The sequence below is a fragment of the Cucumis melo genome, chromosome 1 (assembly GCF_025177605.1).
Source record: "Cucumis melo cultivar AY chromosome 1, USDA_Cmelo_AY_1.0, whole genome shotgun sequence".
In the NCBI taxonomy this organism is placed as follows: Eukaryota; Viridiplantae; Streptophyta; class Magnoliopsida; order Cucurbitales; family Cucurbitaceae; genus Cucumis; species Cucumis melo.
In genome coordinates, this window is record NC_066857.1 from 17,341,214 (window position 1) to 17,368,592 (window position 27,379).

General features: G+C 36.2%; 2 protein-coding genes across 2 annotated transcripts; both read left to right on the forward strand.

Annotated features, from left to right (window-relative positions):
• The first annotated feature begins 5,520 nt into the window (after positions 1 to 5,520).
• LOC103490347 (zinc finger protein GIS2) lies at positions 5,521 to 10,713 on the forward strand. The gene is made up of 4 exons (XM_008449833.3): positions 5,521 to 5,694; positions 7,952 to 8,162; positions 9,245 to 9,337; positions 9,924 to 10,713. The coding sequence occupies exons 2-4, from the start codon at positions 8,038 to 8,040 to the stop codon at positions 10,486 to 10,488; spliced, it is 783 nt and encodes a 260-aa protein (XP_008448055.1). The 5' UTR covers positions 5,521 to 5,694; positions 7,952 to 8,037; the 3' UTR covers positions 10,489 to 10,713.
• Positions 10,714 to 12,029: 1,316 nt separating this feature from the next.
• Positions 12,030 to 25,638, forward strand: LOC103490349 (zinc finger CCCH domain-containing protein 19). Its single transcript, XM_008449834.3, has 10 exons — positions 12,030 to 13,821; positions 13,901 to 13,980; positions 15,960 to 16,147; positions 19,923 to 20,838; positions 20,951 to 21,078; positions 21,247 to 21,306; positions 21,395 to 21,445; positions 22,661 to 22,731; positions 23,092 to 23,243; positions 23,326 to 25,638. Exons 1-10 carry the CDS (start codon positions 12,227 to 12,229, stop codon positions 25,455 to 25,457), a joined length of 5,373 nt encoding a protein of 1,790 aa, XP_008448056.2. The 5' UTR covers positions 12,030 to 12,226; the 3' UTR covers positions 25,458 to 25,638.
• Positions 25,639 to 27,379: the final 1,741 nt, after the last annotated feature.

Consider the following 27,379-nt stretch of genomic DNA (forward strand, 5'->3'; position numbering starts at 1 on the left):
CCTCAATGTATTCTTTCCCAACGTCCGCCTACTTAAGACAACGGACGGGAAATTTCTGTTGCACGCACACGCCTATCGCCTGGCTGAAGCGAACGACGTGTGGGGAAATAGGCTTCTCCGCTGCAGGGGCGATCATTATCGGAATGCGCCCATTTATTACAACGTGACGCTCTAACTCTAAGAGTCGAGACTGCGCACGTCTCCTAGGAGTCGGAGTCGCTTGTTGAGAAGAAGACCCTACTTAATAAATCGATAATAACATATAAAGTTAGAAAAAAGAACATGAAATAATTGTAAGTTAAAATGAATAAAATTCTTAGACTCACCCGTTTGTCGCCCACAGATGACGACCCTCACGCGATGTTATCTAAATTGTCCTCAAACTCGAGGAACATATCGTCCGTCTCTATAAAATTATTACGTCGATATGACATAATGGCTGTGGACATAGAAAACAAACATTCACTAAGCAAACACGAACACATAGCTAGAATCAAAATATATAAACTAGATAAATATGTGGGTACGTGGTTTGTCACTATAATTCGCCATCGCTTGCATGTGACAAGTATTCATCCACATCGTCGATGAAGTCGTCAGTGACATGACGCACAAACATTCTTCTCAATGTACATTACATCAAGTTTGTGACGTAACAATAGTCTCGACCAGTAAGGAAGATCGAAAAAAATACTTTTCTTCGTCCAATTAAGATACACCCATTCTGTGTAGTAGGGGGATATTCCAATAGTTAGTAGATGTAGTTCGACACCCTCTAATGAGCTCCAATTTAAATTCAAACATCTCTTACATGGACGCCTTAATCGTCCGTAGACATCAACGTAAAACTTGGCAAATTCTAAAAATTAGATCACTCTATGTCTCTACTCAAGGGAGAACTTATTTCTAAGTTTTATCCAACCCTTATCCATCGTTTAAGTCCCTAAAACATAAATAGGTTTGATTAGAAACATATCTCTCTCACTCTCTCACATCCATAACTTACTCCCCTGAATTTTCACTATTTTTCAATAACTAACTTCAAACTATAGAGGCTACCATAACTGCAGGATAGACAACATAACCTAATTATTAACAAGAAAATACTTCAAAATCTTCGCATCTAATAAACCCCTCCAAACTACAGAGACTACCATAACTGCAGGATAGCCAACACAACCTAAATATTAACAACAAAATACTTTAAGATATCCTACTACCACCCCTTGAAACCAGCAAATTCAAAACAAAAAAGGCTACCATAACTGTAGGATAACCATCTCAAATCAACAATAAAAATATTCAACACAAACAGGCTACAATAACTGCAAGATAGCCAAAAAAAACTCTTAACACACATATTACATTTTCAATTCAAAACATAAACCCCATTCAAATTGGAATGTAACCATAACCCCCTCATTCAAATTTGAATTCAACCATAACTTCATACAAATTTGAATGCAACCATAACTCCAAAAAAAAAAAAAAATCAATTTTTAAGTTAACTATAAATCCCCCCTCCCCCAATTCAATTTAACTATTAACCCCCCTTCCAATTTCAATTTTCAATTCAACTATAAACCCTCCCCTCCCAATATTTAACTATAAACTCTCTCCCCCTAATTCAATTTTCAATTTAACTATACCCCCCCCCCCCCCAATTCAAATTTCAATTTAACTATATTAACCCTCCCAATTCAATTTTGAAATTAACTATAAATCATAAACCCTAAACCCTTCAAATTTAAATTTGATTACAAATTACACACATTCTATACAAAAATACATTTAACAAACAAAAATCTATCCTAAAAGAAAATCCTAAAACAATTTTCCTAAAAAAACTCTAAAACATAAATTTAAACTAAACAAATTTTAATTTTTCACTTACCTAAAGCGGCAGACGGCGGCGAAACGGCGACAACGGAAACGCTTTGATCTCCTCTCTTTTCCCCTCTCGGCTTCGACAATCTCCTCTCTTTTCCCCTCTCGAATTCAGTTCTATAAAATACATAACTGAAACGACTAAAAAGGAAATTTTCGACGCTCATTAAACGGTTTTCCCAACTCGTTACCGTGCGTCGGGAAAACCCCCTATTCCCGACGCCTCTCCCGACGCAGTCTTCATAGCGTCGGAAATACCCTTTTTTCCGACGTTCTTTATGCCGACGTCTTTTTTGGCGTCGGAAATGCTCCGTTTTCTTGTAGTGATCTTTAGTAATTTTGGTATATGAAAAAATATTTTTCCAAAAATATTGAAGTAGAATTAAACTATGTTATGTTTAATTTAAGAATTATTAGCTCACAGTAATTTATTTTATTATAATAGGTCTAATTTTGAAGATGCAGGTTATTTAACTAACCCATGCGAGCTAGATTTTACACTAGTTACTTAGTACATATAGAGGATTTTTTATATTATGGCAACTTATGAAGCAGATCAGAACAATACTTTAAATCATACTGCGATATTGACGACGTACAAAACTAACCAATAGTATTCTTATATGAAAACAAAGCATCAAATAATGAAATCAATATTCAACAAAATTCTTCAAAAGACAACTTAATAGACTTATTTACAAAGGCAATTACCAACTCCGACATTTGAAAAGCTTAAGCACAATATTGAAATGTGACAACTCGGAGAATTCAAGTGATGTACTTATGAGGGGGAGTAAAAATAATACATTTTTTTTTCTTGACTATGGTTTTTTTCCGTTGGGTCTTCCTAATAATACTTCTAATGATGCAGTTATTAAAGTATATAAAATGTGAAGGGATAAAAACTCTTTCCACAGTGGAAGAATTAACAGAGACTATAACTCAATTTAATTGAAACAAAAAAAAATCAATACATAGGAAAATTAAATTACAAAATTCTATGGCTAAGCATGCTTTCAAGAAAAATACAGAGAAGAACTTACGCTCGTTGACGACTCTAATTAATCAATCACCAATTTGGGCACCACCACTTGGAAACCAAAATTGGATTGAGGGAATTTTTCCAGAAAGAACAAATTCTTTTAGAGAGAATGGGAGGATCTAGCAAAAATCACAGAACTCCTTCTGTTTTGTTACGCAAAGAATTCCTCTTCGAAGAAGTGGGAAGTTAGAGAGAATAAATAGGAACATGGGAAAACCACCTACGTTCCGTATATTAACTTAATAATTATTAAATTAATATATATTAAACTAATTAATTAATTTAATTTAATAATTAATTAAATCATATTTAAATGAATATCTTTCGAATAACCTATAGTTTTAATTTAATTAAATCAAATTAAACTAAACTATTAATTAATTCTCCAATTAATTAATTTCTAAATTAAATATCTTATATTTAATTTAATCCATAATTTGAATCATATTCAATTATAAATTTCTTTCATAACCTATAGTTTTAATATGTATCATATACACATTAAATTTTAACTTATAGTTTTAATATGAATCTAATTCACATTAAACTAATATTGAACTCATTCAAATATTTTATTCTCTCGTAATTTAATTTTGAATCATATCCAAAATTAAATTTATATAATAAAGTCTAATTAAAATATAAATTTTATATTATATTGTATCAATATACATTATATTAATTCCCAAAGTAAATTTGAACATTTCAAATTACAACCAATATAAATAAATCTCATTAATGATCTTTATGAGTTAGAAAGGGGATCTAATGGACCTACAAATCAGAAACTACAACGATACGAGATTAATTGGCTAAACTCATTAACCACATTAATCAATGTTCGTTAACTATGTGTACACTCCACTAAAGATTCACAGCTGAACTCTTCTCACTATAGATATATTTCTTGTCCATGGATATAGACCAATACCAGTAAGTTAGTTCTTCACAAGTGTTCGTAAAACCAGTTGGGCCAAAATATCGTTTTACCCAGAGGTTACTTCTAGTCCTTAAATATCAGTGCTCCTCTAATGAACAACCTGTTTATGGTCCAACCACTAAACAGAAAACTCTTATCGTGCCATAAAGAGGGTAAGACCCTTTGTTCAAGTACCGGAGACACTATTTAAGGGAACACTTATCTACTTACCCTAAAGGTGGGAAGGAGTGAATTCCATCTTGTGTAATTATGTTCCCAGCTCCCCACTCCGTCTTGTCCCCAAAATGATAAGCATATTGAGTCGGCAATCTAACCACTTTCACCCGTACAAACCAAAGGACAATCCATCGCAAACAAGAATTCACAATACACTCAGGATTAAGACTAAGTTACATTGACCATCCTAATGAAATAGAAATCCAACTAGTTAACAGAGTTACATCTAGTGATTACTATTTCGTGGTTCAATCTTATGCAAACTCATTGCATATGATACCCTCACTCGCATGTCAACATACATGAACGCATTGGATCAATGTGTTTGTATCAAATTAAAGTGAGTCGTATCCATAGTGTTAACAGGATAAGGTACCCAACCTTAACCCTATACTATAGACCCTTTAAGTTGATCTTGAACATTGATCCCCATATGTCTCTACATACTGTTCAAGACTCATCAAATAGCTTGGAATGTTAGTTTATTGGATTTAAGTTATTAAGACAAAACTAATATTATAATCAATAACATTTATTGAAATTATAATAATAAAACACTTTATTAATAACGGTCAATTGATTATATTTAATATCTACGAGTTTTAGGACATTAAACCCAACAATAAGTAATCGAATTCACGAATATAAAGATGAACGTATGCGGTAGAGTACGTAATCAAAGATGTTAAAAACAAATGTACGACACTATCGATAATTACAAAAACGTAATAACTAGTTTTTATTTGTAAAAAATGACTTAGAATAAAATTAGTATAATTTGTTAACAAATTATTTTGAAATTGATCAACTGTATTTACTAATTTAATAACATTAGACATGGACGTCACCGTCGGAGAGAGTAAGCCAAATTATTACAACAAATTTTCGACACTTTCGTAATAAAACAATATGCAATAAGATTTTTTTTATACGTACAATGTGAATTGAAAAAAATAATAATAAGTAAAAAAACAAATTCATAACCTTACCCACATAACCCTTCCCCCAAACATATATTATCATAAAATCTTCATCAACCTACGCACATAACTCTTCCCCCAAACAGATCTTATCATAGAATCCCCGTAAACCTACTTATGTAACCTTTCCCCCAAATACATCTTATTCATAACACTATTATAACCATTTCATAACACTATTATAACCATTCCCACATAGTCCTTCTCTTAGACACCTCTTATCATAAAACTATCTTTCTAAATCCTTCTTCCAAACAAAAATTATAATAAAACTAGATTTATCATAACACTGATTTTATCATAACACCAGTTTTACCGCAACACTAATCATTCTATAACACGAACTCTTTCCTAAAAACGAGCACTTGGCAATTGTGCTAATGACACAAATGACCTTTTCTTAGGCCCAAGATACTATTGGGCTTAGTAAGATGGCCCAATATTGTCTTCCGTCTTTTCGTTTTCGATCCGATATGTACCGTTTCTTTTTCCGCACTTCACAAATCTTCGTTCTTGAGCGGCTGTTCTCCCGCGAATCTCATCCCGTTGCAGTTCCGTTCGTAATTTTGCATCTTCAGCCATTGTAGCTACGGCAATATCGGCCACGAACGCATTGCCATTGGCATTAGGTTTGTTTCTCTTTCATTTCTCATTTACTGTATTGTTTTAAAGTGTTATTTGATTTCTAGGGCTACAGGCTTAGGGTACTTTGTTCATAAATTTTCCTTAGTTCATGTTGACGTATATTCTTCAGCATTGGAATAAATCTTAATTTTCTGTATGCAATCTTGTTTGTGTGATTTCTTGATGCATTGTGTTGCTTCTTCATCTTTCTTCGGGTTCGTGAACGGGTAAATGGGGGAAGTGGTTTATAAGCCAAGCCTGGGAATTTTGTTTGTTTATTTGTTTGTATGTGAATGTTGTTTGGAATAATCTCTCCACGAGTATGAAATTGCGTTAAAAGTGATGTCAATGATCACGTCTGTAGTTATTATTGGCGTTAGGGATGGTAAATTGTTTTTGTTTGCTTTGTTTTATTATGTTAGAAAAATATCTATCAGTTATGTCGATATAGTTTCTATCGTTTGTTGTCTTTGTATTTGTGATGTAAATCAGAACTGGAATTTTATTTCAAATGATAAAAAACTGTTGGATGACTGCAAAAACCAGATATAAGACTTAAACAACAAGAAGTCAAGAATATTGTACAGAATTAACAAGAAAGCCACAAGAAAACATGTAAGGCTGGAGTACACCAAATGCTCCCATCTTCAAAAGAACTCGTTCCAGAGTGATCAAATCAGCTAGCTAAAACTCATAAGGGGCATGATATTCTATTTATTTAGCAACAATGCAACATTAAAACTTGAGGAAAACGTGTACTGAGAAGGGAGGTCAACATTGTAAGCATTTAAACCAATCTTCTTTAGTATTGGAAAAGGTCCAATTTTCTTAGGCAGCAACTTCAAATTCTGTCCTTTTTGAATTGATTATTTCCTCCATCCCAAATTGTTTTCTCGTGTTGGTCCCTCTGTTCGCTCTAGCATTTTTTTCTCCACTCTAGAAGTATAAGTACTGGCATCAAGAATATAATATAGAGACTGTAGTTTCACCTCTCTCTATCTTTATACATCCACATATATATCTTCCCTCATTTTGTTTACATAATAAGCTATAAGTTGGTTTTCCATCTGAGCTGTATTGGTTCTTGCACTTAACCAGTTGAAATCCTCCTTGGTTGCATTGTTGGTGCCAATCATAAAGTTGAACATAATTAGTGGGAAGAAATTGATCGTCTATAAGCTTCAACATTTTTGACCATATTCATATTGGTCTCTTTCCATATGTCTTTCTGTTGAAGTTCCCACCAATTGAGGCCCCTCTAATGGAGGTCTAAACACCGGTTGAAGTTTCTTGAAGGTTTTTGAATATTCCAATGAACTTCTTGAACTCTTCTTGGTGCTGGAAATCATTGAACTTGCTGGGGTGGGTAAACCTTGCCTGTCATCATTTCTTCTTGACTAAGGCTTTTTGTAATTATACCAAATAAAGCATTTTACCCAGTTGGGCCCCTTTCTTTAGGGGTTTTGTGCGGCTTGGTTTCTTGTATGGCCTGTACTCATTTTCCCTCATAAAAAAATCTTTTTTTCTTCTTTTATAAAAGGAGAACTGAATTGGACACAACTTGTTGACCTCCTGAACTGGTAACAACTAAACTTACAGCCAAAAACTAACTAAAATAAACAACTTACAGCAACACTAAGCTTTAAAGAGTACAATAACGTTAATCTCGGATAAAACACTTAAACTACGAGAAAGCAATACACTTGTAAAAATTGAGCAAACAATGCCCAAGAAAACATGCATGGCTGAAGTTCTGTAATTGGCTAATTATAGGACTAAGGTTGAGAATTTTAACGGCTGCACAAGTTAACTGTAACCTTTTCTGCGAAATTAATAATTAGTTGAAGAACCGTTTCCATAATGATCACTCTTGGTGGGACTACAGATTACCAGTTATAACTGGAATTTACAAAAATCGTTGACATAAATGACTAAATAGTTAAATCGTGAAAGAAGTTGATGAAGCAATATGGAATGTGAATTTTAGAGGATGTTGTTTGTGGATGGTTCACCACTGGTAAATTCTTCGTTTGGTGACATGTTGGTAATATTCACTTGAGCCACTCTTGAAATTGCATGAAGAATGTAGTCAAGGAATTGGATAATTATTCTTGGATGTTGGGGGGATGTGGTATTTGTTTTGTTGGAATTTTACTTTGTTGAATGGGATTGGAAATTGGTGTTTTCTATTTGAAGGGAAAAGAAAGAGTTTGGTTTGGATTCATGGATATGAATTTGGGTGTGTGGTTGTTATGTGGACAGGGAGGAGGCAGCATCGGTGTGATATTTTGGTGGTGGTTGTATTTTCACTTATCAGTGGGGATAAGTATTGAAGGATAAGTTTGGAAATGAGTTCAGATAGCAGGAGTCGAAGCAGGAGCAGAAGCAGGAGCCCACTGGATCGTAAGATCCGGTCTGATCGTTTTTCATATCGTGATGCACCATACAGGAGAGAATCACGTCGGGGTTTCAGGTTTCTGATTTTGATAAATTATTTATATATCTCATTTCTGACGTGTGTAGGCTGGGGACGAATCTGCAGATGTGTATTTTTTGTTATGCAGTCATGTTATTTTCAATCCTTTTGGGTATATTTCATTCAATCATCAATTATTTTATCGTGTCTTCTCATTACACACAGATACATGTAACACTCAGACATGGTCATGGAGTCTTATGTTTTAAAGGAATTAATGTGGCCTTTGCATATTGTGCTCAGTTGGTTTTGCATGTTTTGTGTTTGATGAACTTATCAATTCTCTGCATTAACCATGGCTGAGCAGACTTGGAAGTTTCCTGCACAGCTTCAATACGTATAATATCCATGATTCCATGTTATACTAATTGCATTGTAATAGTATTCAATGCTTATTTTGTTTTTTGGACACATATATTGGTATGGAAAAAGATGTCTTTGTTCTATCATGATATATGCTTGTCATTTAGGGGATTGGACCAAGAGTAGGGGGAGTAGGAGTAGTGAAACATGGAGGTGTAAACTCCATTACTCGTTTGGCTCGAGGAGTTTGTGTGTGTTCTTCAACTAAAAAACATCAATTTTATGTCTTATTAACTTTGTTTCATTGGGGGCTTCAAGGGTTATTTCGCTACTACTTAGAGTTCACAACTTTGCTCCTTGGCCCAAATACCTCCTTATTGAGTAAGATTCCAAGGGTGGAGTTTAAGTTCACAATGCAATTTTGGTGTGCATAAGATTATAAAGCTATAAACTGCTTTCTTCTAGGATTCTCATTGTTGCTGTTGTGAGTTGGTGGGAAAAGTCGAAGACTTTGGGGTATTTTGTTGTTGAAGTTCAGAGTGTAGGATTGGTAAGTTTGAGTAATTGTGGACAAATGTAAATGGGAAAGCTTGTGTTCAAGTTGTTTACCCCTATAACTGTATTAAAAGAAGTTTAGGGGTGTGTTGCTATTGCATTGGGACCATATAACGTCGTGAATGAATTCTTTTCTTTTTCTTAATTTTTCCATTATGTATATCTTTCATCTTTCCATGCTTAGCATTGAGCTGCTAATCTTAATCTGATTTCATTGCCAGTCGAGACAATCTTTGCAAGAATTGCAAGCGGCCGGGCCATTTTGCAAGAGAATGTCCCAATGTGGCAATTTGTCACAATTGTGGTCTCCCTGGGTAAGGATTCTTGATCTTGTGCTTATGGGCCTTTGTCGTCAATTTGGTCACAGAAGTTTACTGGGAAACTGCTTGTTTTTTATTTACCTAAATGTTCACCATTCTAGTTATTTCTGGCATTTCAAAAAGTGGCTTGTTATTTCCATTCTACTTGACATGAGAATTACGGGTTTGGTCTGAGACTATCATGTTATTGGCTAGGAGTATTCATCAATGTTTGTAGTTGACTCAATGTGGAGTGATTTTGAACGAGCTATAATCATTCTGTCATTTTCAAAAATTATTCTGAAACATGTCTTTAATCACGTAAATTAATTTTACACTTTTTAATGCAATTCTCATGTCATCAAAATTGGGTTTGAATGAATTAAAAACATGTTTAAGAATGGTTTTGAAAATGACAAGGGATTTTAATTACTTTAGAATCATTCCCATACACACACTTAGAAGTATACTATTTTGCTTGAGATTTGGAGTTGACTTGGAATACATATTGTAAGATGCTATCAAAACATGTTTGAACGATGATCCTTTTTACTTATGGCCTAGTGTTTAATTGATAAATTCATGATTCTGCGTCTACTAGGCATATTGCTTCAGAGTGCACAACAAAATCACTATGTTGGAACTGCCGAGAACCTGGTCACATGGCAAGTAGCTGTCCCAATGAAGGCATTTGCCACACCTGTGGTAAGGCGGGACATCGAGCCAGGGACTGTACGGCTCCTCCCCTGCCACCTGGAGACTTGAGGCTTTGCAATAATTGCTACAAGCAAGGTCATATAGCAGCTGATTGTACTAATGAAAAGGCTTGCAACAATTGTAGGAAGACGGGCCATCTTGCTCGCGATTGTCCAAATGACCCTATTTGCAACCTGTGTAATGTATCGGGGCATGTCGCCAGGCAGTGTCCAAAGTCCAATGTCCTCGGAGACCGGGGAGACCGAGGCATCAGCAGTGGTGGTGGCAGTGGACGTGGCAGTGGTAGTGGTTATCGAGACGTTGTGTGCAGGAACTGCCAGCAACTTGGCCATATGAGTAGGGATTGCATGGGTCCTTTGATGATCTGCCATAATTGTGGGGGACGTGGTCACCTGGCATACGAATGCCCTTCTGGCCGGTTCATGGATCGTTATCCTAGGAGGTACTGATGATCGAAAGAGCTAAACATGGTTAAGACAGACCCCTTGGGATTTTGGTTCGAGTTTAGACAATTCGGGAACTAAACTCTATAGATTGCTCTACTTGCTTACATTGTAGTATTTGGTCGTGCTATTTTACGGAACATTATTTTCGATTTAGACGATGAATTTTCAGTATTGTTTTTTCAGTATGCTGATCTTGGTTCTATCTAATAAGACTTTGTTGATGATTTACCACGGGTGAGTGACCTTGTAAACTATGAATTATGTCTGATTTTGAGAGGGATTAGTTTCGAACTTTTAACCATCTGGATTTCAAAATTTTCAGCCAACATCCAAGTTTGTATTAACTTCTTGTTTATTATGTCTCGTCGTCCCCTTCCATTTCAACACTCTGCCTATTCTGTGGATGTTATTCTTCTCCTCTTTTTAAGTCTCCTTTACCTGTGGTGGAATTAGCGGATGTAGCAGCAGTGGTGAGAAGATCTGGCATTAAATTGCAAATAAAAAAAAAAGGAAGAAAAACGTTTGTTAATGTCAACAAAAATACTTTTCTGTGAGATAAATTAGGTTATAATCTCATTATCCCTTGTTTTGTTGACTGCGAATGAGATCTTATATCAAATCTAATGATGGAAAATAATAATAATAATAATACTAAAATCAATCTATCTTTACGATCTTAACCATCAAATAAGGTTACGTCTAGAAAACCTTATATTTCATTAAAAAAATAATCATTTACCATTAAGAATTTCTAAAATATTCTGTATATATACTTAGACAATATGTGTACCTTAAATTATAAAAAATATTGGATTAAATTGTCAATTGCAAAATGATGAAAAATATCTCTTTTATGTAATAACTATGATTAGATATGGAATTGTATATATTTATGTATATATCGTAAATGTCAAATTTGAACACCAAAATGGAAAGAAAAGTGGGATAGTTTTATTTCCTAAAAACTTGAAGTGTGTATATATATACACACACGGTGAAAACACAATAACTCATTTATCAATAGAGTGTCAACATAGATAATACAAGTTTGCTACTAACCTAGAGGAAACTTATGTTTCCATTCACTTGTTTGATAGCAAAATCAAAGTTATTTTCCTGCTTAAAAAAGTGATTGTCAAGTTTGTTTATAAATTACAAATACCTAGTCATGACATTATTAAAATTGACAATTAGATTCTTTAAGTTTTTTCATGATAAAAGTTAAATTGTTATAAACTTTTTTTAGTACAACAATTACGAGACAAGAGGTCAAACCTTTAATATTTTTAGGATAGTTGGTCGTATCAATTATCTCATTTAAATAAATGGTCAACAATTTTAAAATATAGTGAATAAGACAATTACCTGTTAAAATTTAAATTTGACGACAAGTTAAGAAGTAAATATTTGATTAATCGTAAAAAAGAAAAGGAAAACTTGTTTTTCTTTTGACATTTGAAGGGTACAATATGTAATTATGCAAAATTAAGGGGCTATATAATGTATTAAAAACTTTGTTGGCAAAGAAAAAGTAAAATCAAATTGAAAAAACAAACCAAAATCCTCGAAGCGAAGCAAAAAAAACAATTTCTTTCATTCTTTCTTTCTTTCCTTCTTCAAACGCTCTTATTTCTTGAACCGTAAAAAAGAAATTTGGGTGAGAGGGGAAGTGGATCTTAAAACCCTAGGGTTTCAATTCCGTTTCATTTCTAAATTTTTAATCCCAAATTCTGTTTCAAAAATGGAAGCCGAAGAAGATGATTCTTCATATCACGACCAAAAATCTTCTTCTTTAGATGTTAAGTGTGACACCAATCGAGAAGAGCTTCATAGCAATGAACAACAGCATTGTGCGTCCAAGTCCTCAATTATCGAAACGGAGTTTTCACCTAATACCGTCGTGGAATCTTTACCACCAAGAGATGCAATTCTTGGGGATGAGATTCTTGCTGTGGATACTTGTTCGGAGATGGAGAAGAAGGATTTGGTGGAGGAGAAAGAGATAAAAGAGGAGAAAGATTCTCGTAACATTATTCAAGATATGGCGGAAGATTCAGTGAAGTTGGAGATTGAACCTGATATTGAGAAAACGGGGTTATCGGAGCAAAGGGCTTTCGATGATGTGAAAGAGAATACAGGGGTGACAGAGGAGGAGAAGGCTTTGAGTGAATTTGCTCAAGGTGAGTTGTTACCGGAAATGGTTTTTGTTGGTGTTGCTGAAAATCAGGCCGAGGGCAATGTTTTAATGGCGAATTTTTCAGAGCATACGGTCGTAGACGGTTCAGCTGGCTGTGTAGAGACAACCGAGACGACGTGTCTGAGTGATGTTTTGGCTGAGGAAACGCTTGCAGAAACGACTCTTTTTGTGCAGGATGTAGATGTTACTGATGCAATCAATTTAGTGCAGAAGACAAAGGTGGAAGAGCACGCTGATGACGCCAATGATTCGAAGGATACAGAGGTACCAAAACAAGAAAATTTTTCTGTGGAGAAGATGGAATTAGGCGTCCGGGTGCAGTTGGAAGAGAACTCTGAGTTGAAAGGTAGTTTGGTAGATGGGGCTGTGGAGGGACGGACAGAAAATTTAGCAGACAGGCCTGGTGAAACGTTGAAGAGGGAGAATGCCTCAAGCACTACTAATGAGGTGGGGCTGACACATATTGCTGTGGAGATTAAGGAGACGGTAAATGTAGGAAATGCTGAAGACAAGACTATTGAGATGGATGGAATGTGTATGGAAGACAAGGCTACTGCTGTGGGGATGATGGAGAATTTGACAGATGAGACCCCAGAGATCAAGGGAGTGGATGTAGCAGATTACAGCATTGAAGAGTTGAAGATCGAAGACATGGAGGATAGGGAAGCGGGGGTGCAAGGATTGGGTTTGGCCGATAAGAGCCCCGTGGTTGAGAAGCTCGAGAATGTGGCAGATGAGAATGCAGAGGCTGAGGGAGTGCAAGTGACTGACTACACCGCGGAAGAAGTAAAATCGGAGAATGTAGAAGATGACAAGACTGCACAAGGGGAGGAAATAGCTATGGCAGAAGAGATTGCGGAGCCAGATGACATGGTTTATTTGGTGGATGAAGGGATTGGATCAGAGGAGACGGATGTAAACATGACATATTTGGTGGAGGAAACGGAAGCAGCAGAGGAGGTTGAGGAGATGGATGTTACAGAAGAGATGGATGAGCCAAATATAAGTAGCAGTGGGTCTAAAAGGAAGCGTGGAAAGAATTCTAAAGCTCCAGCTAGAGTGGCTTCCAGGAAGAAGGTGGAAGAGGACGTTTGCTTTATTTGTTTTGATGGGGGTGATCTTGTACTCTGTGATCGCAGGTTAGTTTTTTTCAGGGACATTTGAAGACTATTATTTTGTTGAGATTGCGTGCTGATCTTTTCTTTTTCTTCGTTCCAGAGGTTGTCCCAAGGCATACCACCCGGCCTGTATTAATCGTGATGAGGCATTCTTCCGAGCCAAGGGTCGATGGAACTGTGGTAATGTGCTGTCTAGTATTACATATACTTTGTATAATGTACTCAGTTTCTTTGAGTTACCAATTTCTCCTACACCAGCATCTTTAGTGATCTCATTCAATTCACTGGTAGTACTTGGTGAAAGTGAAAGGCGCTATTTGGTTGTTGTGGGTAGAAAGGAATGGAGTGGTTCTTTTTTTGTTTGTTTTGTGAGGATCATCAATTATTATCCTCTTTGTGGGAGATTTTTGTTTCTATACATTCATCATCATTTGAGTAACTATTATTTGTAATTATTCCTTTTGATCAATTGAGTAACTTGTAGAGTTTTTAAAGTCATATTAGCTATTTTGCATGTATGCCCCCTTTGCTTTCTTTTACTTTAATGGGGTTCTCTTTTTACCCAAAAAAGCTAAAAAACTAATAAAATTTTTCCTCTCATGTTTGTGAAAAGGAAGTTTTTGCTTGCTTTTAAAAAGATCAATGTGCAGATGGCTGCAGAGTATTGTCATGTAGATTTTAAGACATCCAAATGACGTGCACTATGATATTCTGGAATTGGTAATTATATCGACTCAGATTTCATTGTTCGTAGGTGTTGGTTTGGAGTTTCAGCTGCAGCATCTTCCCTCTGTATTTAAAAAAGATGGAAAGAAATTTTGGTTGGTAAACTTTGGAATAACCATGCTCATTCATTGCACTATATTGCTAATGTAAAAACGTTGGAGGTTTAGTTGTTCAAAGTTTGCATTGTGAAAGTGGAAATAGTCGTCAAATATTTTAATGATAGGTTCATAGGACACAAGCAACCGCGTTTCATTAAGAAAAATGAGAATATAAAAACTAGGCAATATCAAAACTCAGGGCACGAAACAAATAAGATGTCTCAAAAGAAGAAAGTACAAGAAGAGACTCTAGAGAATTCAGTTAAGAATAACAAAAAAGGAGATCACAAAAAATTGGATGGAAAATGTCTAGAGGGTTAAAATGTGCAAAATGAAACACACTCCAAATACAACTTGTTTGTGCCTCTAAAGACCCCATTGTTTCTCGCTAACTAAAAATTCCAATGAGTATCAAACTTGTCAGCCTGCCAAAATGATCCTCCTTTTATCTTAAAACGAATTTTCAATATAACACTTATCACTGAAAATAGTGCCACAGAATTGGAAAGTGATACCTCACTGAAACGGTAGCAAAGGATGTTAGGATTTTTTTTGTCCTATCTTCACTGATAACAATTCTCCTTATCCTCAATATAACTACCAGGTCTTTTCGAGGGCATAGGGCAAGGAAGGGAGAGGTATCTGTTGGTTTCTCTTTTTGTTCAGAGACAGTCGAAGCTCGAGCAATTCATTTCTTAAAAAAATAAAAAAGAACATAGAATTAACTTAATAAAGGTAGCATTTATGTTTCAAATTAAGAAGGATTTAGCTTGTGGAGATGAAGATCCTGCAATATTTTCTTTCACACGTTGAAGTTTAAGGCAATGACCTTGTGTGTGGTGGATTGTATTTGTTTGCCTTGATGACTTGTTTGAAGATTATGGTGGCTCGTTACTCTCTTTTGTATTCAACTCTCAATGTAATTGGCACCAATTGTTGTGGTTTTTTGTTAACCCCTTCTGGGATGATATAGATTTGGATTGTACTTTTCACTAAATGATTGAAATTGTATCTACTTTACTAAAGGAAAAAGATCTTATAGATTCAACCCTGTTTCTTAACTATATATGAAGTGCGTTTCAAGAGTAGAGCATTTTACTAAAATTTTCCTAATAGTCTACAAATTAATGCTTTACCTTTTCTCTTATCAATGAAAGAGAAATAAAAATCGACTGATTTATGTGATTCTACCATAATTCCTGTTCTCTTTGAGATTTGAACTATTTCTGATCCAGCCAATAATTTCCTTACCTCGTTTTCCTCCTCTTTGCCTACTTTGTCAACTTGAATTGATTTATGTTCTCATTCAAGGGTTTCTTTTACAATGATTTATAGGTTGGCATCTCTGTAGTAACTGTGAGAAGACTGCCCATTACATGTGTTACACATGTACTTTTTCCTTGTGCAAGGGCTGCATAAAAAATGCGGTTATTTTTTGTGTTAGAGGGAATAAAGGCTTCTGCGAGACATGCATGAGATTTGTTACATCGATTGAAAAGAATGAGCAGGGGAGTACAGAAAAGGTACGTGTTGCATTTCATTAGTGCCAAACATGCACGAATGCTGTTCAGGTGTACATAATTGCAGATTTCTATATAAAAAAAAGGTGTACATAATTGCAGATAAATTCTTAATGTTGTTTGTTGTTTCCATTTTACTGCATTACCATTGTCTCATTATCATTTCGGACACATAGAGTTGAGAAGCAAAGCAAACTTTTCAGTGATATAATGAAAAGAGACTAACAAGATACTTTAACAAGGTAGCTCAAGTTTTCGACAAGAAAGATAATGTAGCTCTTGCGTGCTCAGTTTTTCTTTATAGTTTATACTCTTGTATTATTTCACTTTTATCTCAAATGGAAGTTTAATAAGCAAACTTTTCAGTGACATAATGAAAAGAGACTAACAAGATACTTTAACAAGGTAGCTCAAGTTTTCGACAAGAAAGATAATGTAGCTCTTGCGTGCTTAGTTTTTCTTTATAGTTTATACTCTTGTATTATTTCACTTTTATCTCAAATGGAAGTTTAATTTCTCATTGAAAAATATGTATAACAGCATGATTACTTTATGTAGGTAACTAGTTAGTTGATCACGATATAATGATTGAGACAAAATCACTGGACCATGTTGTACATGTCAAACTATGCATTTAGTAACTGGAAGTTCTCTGTGACTTGGTCCAGAGTTTCCATTTTTTTTATTATTCACTTGGAATCTTTCTTTTTTCTTTTCAATTCTAGTCTTCACTTCAAATCATTTTCTTGTTGTTTCCTTGCATCTTATTACGTTAAGAATAGTAAACCCAGATCAAGATCTGAGCAAGTCATGAACTTCAAATCCCTCTCAAGGTTCCATGAAACATGGCTGGAGGAAATTTTGAACACTTGTATTTTGCAAAATTGTCAGGAAGGGAGGGAGAAGTCGATCTCTTAGAAAGTCCTGAACCATATACTTCTGCCATACTTCATCTAGTATCTAGTCTCTTAGATGTGTCTTGCTGGATTGTAGAAACAGAACTTTCATTATTGGGGGGGGGGGGGGGGGGGGGTTGGGGTATCCCGTCAGAACAACTTACAAAAAAAAATAGAGGAGTTCAACTAGTACAAATTTGGGTTATAATTACAATAAAAAAATGAAACATAACTTTGTGGGGAACCAATAAAGGATAATAAGGAGATGATGTCGTTAGTTGATAATTTACTGATTAGGAACTAAAAAACTGGACACATGAGGTCAAAGGAACAATTAGGTAGTTTCGAGGAGAAAAATGCATTGTTATAATGTACATGTTGTTAGGTATTTAAGCACATTAGAGAATCACACTCCAAAAAACGGCTATTGGGGTAGGAGAGCGAAGCTACTTAAGTACGTTGGTCATCTCATTCTAACCAATGAAGGGAACAATACCCATCACCCCAGAAAGACGACATCCAAATTGCTACTTCCATGATACTTCACTCAAGGCCACACCGGGTCAGAACGCTCCACTGGTTCCACTTCGAAACGTCAACAACTAGGCTCTGATACCATTGAGGTACTTAGCTATTGAGGTAGAGAGCCAAATCACTTGTACCACATTGGTCAGCCATGAATGTGGGACAAAAGCATCCTATAAGGACCTTGGTTCCTAACATATGTATATATAAAAAAAGTCAAGCTTCCATAGAAAGAAAATGAAGAAGCAGAAACGAAATAATGTACGAGGCCATAAAAACAAGTTCACGAAAGGAGTCATCAGATAGTCTATGGAAAAGGATTAAATGCAAAAGAATGCAACCAAGCTGATAATTGCAAAAATTTTGATTAGCAAATGTCTGTAAGGATGCGTCAAATCTCACTGCCTCCACACCTTCTAAGACCTCTTCACCGATTTAAAAGGCGTAATATTCCCCTTGAGACACATTCATAAAATAACAAAACAAGTCTGCCACAAGACTTCTTATCTTGAAGATTGAAAATGAGAATCCATCAGGATCTCATCAATCGAAGAGCAACTCTTCCTATTACGTACCATGACAACCCCAAACAAACTAAAGTACCAATTCCCAGTGGAGTAAGCGAACTGGGAGCTCTCCAAAAGACGATCCAAATCCTCTACCCTATTGTCTGCATAGAACTGACACATCACTGCAAACAATGTCAAGGTAGAATGCTGCTGGACACAATCTTGGTATCCCCTGTGAGCTTTGACAAGCAAATAAATTTACTTTCTTAAGGATTTTAACTTCCAAAGAGAGGGAAAAAGTGAGGCTTCCTTAATAGGAGAAGGGAAACAAAGGATGGGAAAGAATGAGTGATAGGAGAAACCCTCCAAAAGATTAGGCTCTCAAACTAGAAGATCCCTCGGCCCTAAACCAATCTCCCGATTTGCAATAGTGGAAATAAAACCTAGTATAGCTTTGTTGGCTTGCTGGATTGTAGAGAGATGATTACAGAGTTTCTACTTTTCCCACCTTTTCGAGAGAAAGGGTCATTTTTGTGGTAGGTCGGTGTTTGTTTCATTGTGTGGGATCTTTAATCAATTACTAGGTTTTTCTGGGTAATTATTTGCTTGGTCTTATTTTACTGGATTGAATGTTTATTTTCTTTTGTAGTTTTGGGGTTTGTCTCCCTCTTGTTTTAGGCTTTTCTTTCTGCACGGGCTTGCATTTTTCCTCCATGAACGGGGTTTATCATTAAAAGAGAATAGAAGAAAAGAAAAAAGAGAATGTATATATAAGGCGCACCACCTTCAAAGACTCACAATTAGTAATTGATCGGTGAAAATCCAAAGAAAGTGAGGGGGAAGGCGTGGTAGAAATCAATACCGAGGCAACTAAGCTTAACCTCTTTTTGAGGCAAATGATAAAGTTGTGGGAATAACTTCGCAAGAGTCCTATACCTCTCCCACCAATCCTTTGAAAAATAAGCATTATCACCATCGCCAGCTAAGCATCGTACAAGTAAAAAAGGGAAAGCCCAAAGCAATAACAGTGCATAGGTTTTTACTAAAGCCTTTCAACCAACCATTAGGACTCCACTCGAAAGGGTGTGGTCCTGGTCCATATCTCGTTGAAGGAGAAAAGTGTGCACACACTGAAATCTCAATTTTGGTCCATATTTTAATAATTAACGTAGCAATAAGTAGATGCTGGATGCCAAAGTTGATAGTCATGTTAGCAACATAATGACTATAAGGCTAAGGGCTTCTTTTTTGTGGCAAAATGATTTGAACTATCGTATCTTTTGTTTTCCTCTGTATATTTAGTACCTAGAAAAAACTATTATGGCTACAAATAGGATAGAATTTTTGATGTAGCAGGATTAGGTTAAATAGGGTATCTTGGTAAATTACTTAATTGATTAGGCTTATTACTAGTTTACTCTATTGATTTGGATTAGAATTAGTTTCCTTAGTTTATTAGCATGAAGATTAGTTTTCTTGATTAATTAGGATTATGATTAGTTGGCTTTTCAGTTCTCTACAAATAGAGAGACTGTCTTCTTGTATTGACTACTTCTAATATAGAATAAATATTTTGATTTTATTATTGGAGATCTCTCTCCCTTTATCCTTGGTGTGAAAATTAGATTGCACACAATCCACCCCCATTAGGGCAGACAACCATCACTGTCTTGGCTGTAGTAATTCTCATTTTTTATTATTTATTTTGTCCATTTTACTATTTCTTACTCCTTGCTCATGCATATAAGCAGTAAGCTATGTTTTTACGAAGTACATTATGCAGTAACGTAGATGTGTCTTACTGTAGCATGCCATTTTCTTATTCTTGTCATTCTTGCACTTGTGCAGGGCCAAATCGATTTTAATGACAAAAATAGCTGGGAATATCTTTTCAAGGAGTACTGGATAGATCTGAAGGGAAGCCTTTCTCTAACATTTGATGAACTTGTTCACGCTAAAAACCCATGGAAAGGATCTGAGACACTAACTAGCAGGCCTGATTCACCGGGTGAGCTATGTGATGGTAATGTTGATGGAGGATCAGATTTGGATGTTTCTGAAAATGAAGAATCTGGTAGTTCTAAAAAGAGAAAAGCTAAGAAAAGGTCAAGATCTCAAGCAAAGGAAATGAGTTCGCCTAGTATGCCAGCTATAGCTGATTCTCAAGGGCTATCCGCGGATGACAATGTTGAGTGGGCATCTAAAGAGCTCTTGGAGTTTGTAATGCACATGAAGAATGGTGATAGAACTGTTTTATCTCAGTTTGACGTGCAGGCTCTCTTATTAGAATATATTAAAAGAAATAAGCTTCGTGATCCTCGACGGAAAAGTCAGATCATATGTGATTCAAGACTTGAGAGTTTGTTTGGAAAGCCACGTGTGGGACATTTTGAAATGTTGAAGCTCCTCGAATCACACTTCCTCATCAAAGAGGATGCCCAGATAAATGATCTGCATGGGAGTGTTGCTGAAACTGAATCAAGTCAGTTGGAGGCTGATGGGACTGATGGGTCAGGCAAGATTAAGAAAGAGAAAAAACGCAGGACGAGGAAAAAAGATGAGAGAGGATTGCAGTCTAACCTTGATGACTATGCAGCTATTGATATTCATAACATTAATTTAATTTACTTAAAACGTAACTTGGTGGAATATCTGATCGAAGATGAGGAGAGTTTTCATGACAAGGTTGTTGGTTCTTTTGTGAGGATAAGAATATCAGGCAGTGCACAAAAACAAGATTTATATCGGCTGGTTCAAGTTGTAGGTAAGAGTCAGGCTTTTACCGTTGGAAGAAATGTTATTCTTCAACCATTTTCTTTGTGTAAGAATGTAATAAGACTATAGAAGTAACTTTTAAGCTGTTGATATGTTATCAGGTACAAGTAAAGCATCCGAGCCTTATAAAGTTGGTAAAAGGATGACTGATATCTTGTTAGAGATTTTGAATTTGAACAAGACAGAAGTGGTTTCAATTGATATTATCTCAAATCAAGAGTTCACAGAGGTAATTTTAAGACAAATTTAGTGTTTTAATATTACCACATTAGAACTGGATTGGCAAAGAAAGTGTAATTTTGATTTCTTTGGCACGTTCTTTTTTGTTTTATTTTTCTTTAAAACTTTTTCCTTTTCCTTCTTTTTTTTTTTTTTTGGGGGGGGGGGGGGGTCTCAGGATGAGTGCAAGCGTCTCAGACAGAGCATGAAGTGTGGAATCATTAACCGTCTGACAGTGGTAAATTTACCTTCTATATAATTATTTATTTAAGCACGTCGTCAAATAAATGTTCAGGCTATGTTAAAAAGTCAATTATCCCTTGTAGGGTGAACTCCAGGAGAGAGCCATGTCGCTTCAAGATGCCAGAGTCAAGGATGTAAGTATTTGACTGTTAACAGTTATGCAGTTTCATCACACGAATAGTCCATGGATCAATTTAGTTATGTTTCTTGAAAGTTCATTTCAACCTGTATAGTTTGACATGTATGCATGTTTTGAAGGGAAATACCCTCGAAGGTTGCCTTTGTTCTTTAGTGGCCAACCAGTTTATTAAGGAAATATGTGTGCCTTCCAGATGACCAGTAAAATTGTTTGTCATTGTATTGTACTATCATGCACTAGCTAGTTTATATCTCTTGTCTCGGCCTCCAATTGTTTAATTATTAGAGAACAACTAAGATTCATCTAACCTCAAACGATCTGGAGTTGATGGTTGTATTAAGATGGGCGTCTTAGGTATCGGCTAGTTTTGTGTCAAACAATTAATGGCTTCATTTTGATAGGGTTCTTTATTTTCTTCCTTTTTCTCTTCGTTCTGTATGAGAACTTATGCAACAAATATTTTAAGTAGGATATATTTACATTGACTGACCATGTTGTAAATAATAAAAAAAGAAGGCATTTTAGTTTGAAAAATGGATCCAAAGAAATTAAGAAAATTTATAAGGACAATGATGTTAGATTGTTCGTTTGCCATGTTGTTGAATAAATCAGCGCCAACCATTGGGGTGGGAGAGTCAAGCTATTTGAGTACCACATTGGTCATCCGATTCTAACCAATGTGGGACAAAGGCATCCCATAATACCTTGGTTTCTAACAATACCCCATTCCTGGAAAGCCGAAATAGCGGCAGCTACTTCAGCAGTACTTCACTCGGCCACACCTGGTCAAAACCCTTTGTTGTTTTCACTCAGAAACGTCAACAACCGACTCTAATACCATTGTTAGGTACTTAAGCACCTTGGAAGACCATACCCCAATTGCCAATCATTGGCTTGGTAGAGCCAAACCACTTAAGTGCCACATTGGTCATCCCATTCTTACCAATGTGGGACAAGGCATCCCATACTACCTTGGTTTGTAACAAGCAACTTCCTAAAGATCTTCATATAATGTTAACTAATACTTTTTCTTGGCATCTTTTACTTGTTATAGGTTTTTTTTTGGTAGAGATACGAGTCCAACTCATTTTGCTGGTCAATTGGTTGCATATAAGTAGTTAATCTGTTTAAGCCAAACTATATATTTATTTGTATTTTAGACACAATTGTTTGCCTTCTAGTTGACTATTTTGTTGTATGCTCTCTACAGTGGATGGAGACCGAGATAGTTCGACTAAGTCATCTTCGTGATCGAGCGAGTGAGAAAGGGCGCCGAAAAGAATATCCTTTCTTTCATTATTTTGTTGAATTATGGCTGAATTTTTTTTAAGAATAATATGCTTTTTAGTTTTTGGTAGAATCACTTTTCCCCAGGTACTTTGAAACAAATTATGGTGGGAAGCTTACAAATATTCTCCTTTTCCTCTATGAATCGAGGCCGGATAACTTTAGTCCCGTGCTTTGCTAAGGGACTACAGAATGTTAGCTGGAACTGTAAGATAAAATATATTCCTTTGAGTGTGCAGCTAGAATAAAGTCGACCTGATTGTAAAAAGTTCTTCTCTATTTTATTCAGTTTGTTGTCTCTCTGGATGAATAGGATAGAGAACTCTATGATTATTTTCCTTGACTTCTCTCAACGCTTAGAGAATGTGTTGAGAAACTACAGCTTTTGAAGACACCTGAGGAGCGGCAGCGCAGAATTGAGGAAATACCAGAAATACATGCAGACCCAAATATGGATCCGAGTCATGAATCTGAAGATGAAGATGAAGCAGATGATAAGAGACGAGGTTGTTGTTGTGTGTGTGTTTTTTTCAGTTCACATTTCTTTATCATCAGCCAGCCAATATAATTATAATCTGTTGCATGCAGAAACCTACACCTTGTCAAGAAGCACAAGCTTTGGCAGGAGAACGAGGGAGCCAGTTTCTCCTGGAAAAGGAGGTTCACATTTGAATGACTCCTGGAGCGGGACTAGAAACTTCTCTAACACGAATCGAGACATGAGCAGGAACTTGTCTGGCAAAGGCTTCTCTAACCAAGGGGATGATGCTATTGGTTCCGGTGAAATAATAAATGAAACTTCATGGGGTCATGGAAGAGAGAGAGATGTTAAAAAAACAAGCAAGTGGGACAAACAAGTTTCGCCTAGTTCAGAAATGACTGCTAGGAATGCCTTGTCTGGGGCTGCATCTGAGTCTTCTGCTGCTCACTCGGTAAATCCGACAGTATCTTCATCTGTGGGGACTACACAGAATGCAGCTACAGCAAATGAATCTGAGAAGATATGGCATTATCAGGATCCTTCTGGGAAAGTGCAGGGACCGTTTTCAATGGTGCAACTGCGCAAGTGGAGTAACACAGGTTATTTTCCTACAGACTTGAGAATATGGAGAATCTCAGACCAGCAAGAGGACTCCCTACTCTTGACCGATGTCTTAGCGGGAAAGATCTCGAAGGACACTCCATTGACAAGTAACAGTTTGCAAGTACACCCGAATTCTTCTCCATTTGTGGGGAGGCCTCAGGGAGGCACTTTGCAGTCAGGTGTGGATGGACAGAATGCTAGTAGTTCAAATTCACATACTAATCCAACTTCTTATGATCAATCTTCTGGAGGAAGATGGAAATCTCAAAATGAAGTTAGCCCTACTGGTAGACCTGTCTCGGGTTCTATAAAAGTCCCCAGATATTCAGGAGAAAGATGGTCTTCTGACCATGGCAATAAGAACTTCACTAATCTTCCTTCTCCTACTCCCAGCTCAGGAGGAACAAAGGAGCAGCCATTTCAAGTGGCTGCATCGTTCATGGAGGCGAAATCACTCTCGGGAACTGGTGGTGGTGGTTTGCATGGTTCTTCAGTTATGCAAGGGTCTGAAAATGACCCACTGCGTTCACATTTGGGTCGGAATTCGTCAGAAAAGGGCATGGGTTCAGGTCCTATAAATGCACTCCAAAATCATCAATCTCAGCCGGTAAGGCAATCACCTATCATTGACGATGCTTCGCTCAATCCAGCTGCAGATATTAGAAGCATTAGTGCAAATCTTCAGAGTTTGGTACAATCCATCAACAGTCGTAATCCTCCTATTGAAGCTCATGGACGTGGGTCTGGCTCCATCCTGAAACGCGAAACAGATACTTCGGAGGCATGGCAAAATGCACAATCTCACAAAGTTGAATCAAACGTTTCTTCTAGCATGCCACCAGCACAAACCCTTCACAGTCGTTGGGGGGAGATGTCACCTGCACAAAATGCTGCTGTCACATCGTTTAGTGCAGGAAGTTCAACATCAAGTTTTTCCTCAGCCGGTTTGTCCAATTTTCCGTCTTCTGACCCTTGGCGATCTACGGCTCCTATTTCTAATAACCCACAACACATTCAGTGTTCAACTCCACCCAATCTAGCTTGGGGAATGGGTGCTCCAGAAGGTCAAAGTACTGTTCCACGACCAGGTTCGGAATCTCAGAACCAAACTTGGGGGCCTATGCCATCAGGAAATCCAAACATGGGTTGGGGTCCAACAGCACCACCTCCAAATGCTAGTGCTATGATGTGGGGAACCACTGCTCAAAGTTCTGGTCCTGCAGCTACAAACCCGGGTTGGATTGCACCAGGTCAAGGGCCGGCAGCTGGAAACAACATTCAAGGGTGGCCAGCGCACAGCCCTATGCCACCTCCGGTAAATGCAACTCCGGGATGGGTTGGTTCCAACGTTGCACCAATGCCACCTATGAATATGAATCCCAGTTGGCTCGTTCCATCTGTGAATCAGAACATGTGGGGTAATGAGCATGGCAAAAATGGGAATAGATTCTCGAACCAAAAGGATGGTGGTTCTCATGGTGGAGATCCCGGGAATGGAGATAAATCTTGGGGTATGCAACCATCTTTTGGTGGTGGGAATTCTAGGTCTCCTTACAATAGAGTGCAAAAACTGTGCAAATATCATGAAAGTGGACATTGCAAAAAAGGAGGTACTTGTGATTACAGGCACAAGTAGAAATTTTAGTTAATTTGACAGTCATTAGAGATTCAATTAATTTTGTATAGTCTTAATTATCATTGAGAGTTTCCTTTTTCCTTCTATAAACCTCCTGTTGTTTATGTTATACATGTGATAACACTTCTGCAGTTCTTTATTCTGGGAGGATCTTAAAAGCAAAAATAATTTTATCACTTCATCTACGGGTTTCGATCTTACATTATTAGCTTAGGATGCTTCTTGAGAGACAAATACTATATCACATTTTATTGGATTTTTTTTTTTTAAAAAAATATTATTATTTTGATAAATAACAACAGAGAATGGAAAAATTTGACAAAAATGGGTGTCCAAATATTGGACTTTGGTTCATATTTTTTAAGAATCGTGGATCACATTGGAGGATGAAAATTGTGGACTTCGTTTTCCATTTAGTTTTGGACTACGTCCATGACTTTTCCAAAGTAGATCGATACCTTTCAAAGTAGTTTAAAATATATATATAAATTCTAGGGGCGACAAGAAGAATAGCAAAATCTAAATTTTACTTTGGATAAATGGCAAATTTATTTTTAAATTGTCAAAATAGCAAAACAGTTAATTTACACGTAATAAATGTGATAACTATGCTTTAAATGCCCCTACATACTTTACAATATAGACTCCTAAATACAATAGTAAGAAAAACCACAAATACTCTGTAATTAATACATACTATGCACTCCCTTCAATTTTCTAATTTTTCCTCCAAAAAAAATAAACCATCTTCTGTAAAGCTTTCCGGCGTATTTGTTCTTCCGTTTTTTAAAGGATTTCCGACGCATTTCCACCGTCGCTTTTCTACTGTAGCTTTCTCTTTCGTTTTTCCACCGTCGCTCTCTTTCGACACTTTTCCACCATCGATTTCTCTTCCGTCGCTTTTCCACCGTTTGCACGCCCTTCCTTTTTTAATCGGTTTGCACCACCCAAAGTATTGGTGAGTTGTTTCGTTTCACACTTTTGTTCCTTATTCAACCTTTGGATTTTTCCTCTGTTTTTTGCATGTATCGGTAAAAAATACCGAGTTCTCAAAATTTTCTTCAAATTTTCTCCGGTTCTAACATTCTTCAAATTTTCAAATGGCTTTCCACCCGCATTTTTTTTCCACCCGCACCGTTGCTTTCCACCTTCTTCTTTTAGTACAAATTTTTGTTTCCCTTAATTTCGGTTGATTGTCTTCCGCTGATTCTTCTATTTTTGTTTCCCTTAATTCCGGTTGGTTGGCAAAATTATAGAGGGTTGGGATTTGATTCTAAACTTAGTATTTCCATTATATTTGCCATAATTAAATCACATTTTATTTGACATGATTTTAGGGAGGGTTGGGATTTGATTCTAAACTTAGTGTTTCTATTGTATTTGTCATAATTTTAGGGAATGGTTGGAATTTGAATTTGAATTTTACTTGAGATTTGAAATTTGAATCTTTTAAATGATTTTTCGTTACTTTTTTAATATTTTTGTTAATAGTTAATTATTGCATAATGCTTATCATTATTTTAAGAAGTATTCATTGCATTAAAATTACAGGACGTTAATAGTTAAAGTTTGAATATATAATTATTGAAGGTAAAAATCGAAATAATTAGGGGATATTGAAACCAATTGAATATGTTTAGGGATCTTTGAAAGAATATAATAATTTTTTGATTTAGTTAATAATTATCATAAGTGGGTGTGTTCACAAATACACTGTAATCGAATATGTGATATTTTATTTGATTTTTCTATCTCCTTAAATATACTGTATTTGAATCTGGACAGTTCTCATCCGTTGAGTTTTATTTGATCATTGTCGGGGAATTTCGATGTAAGTAACATAATCCAAGACACATCCTTATCATCAACAATCCGAATGAGTTTCGAATTGTTGCAATCTTTCCAGTAAACGGTCAATCTAG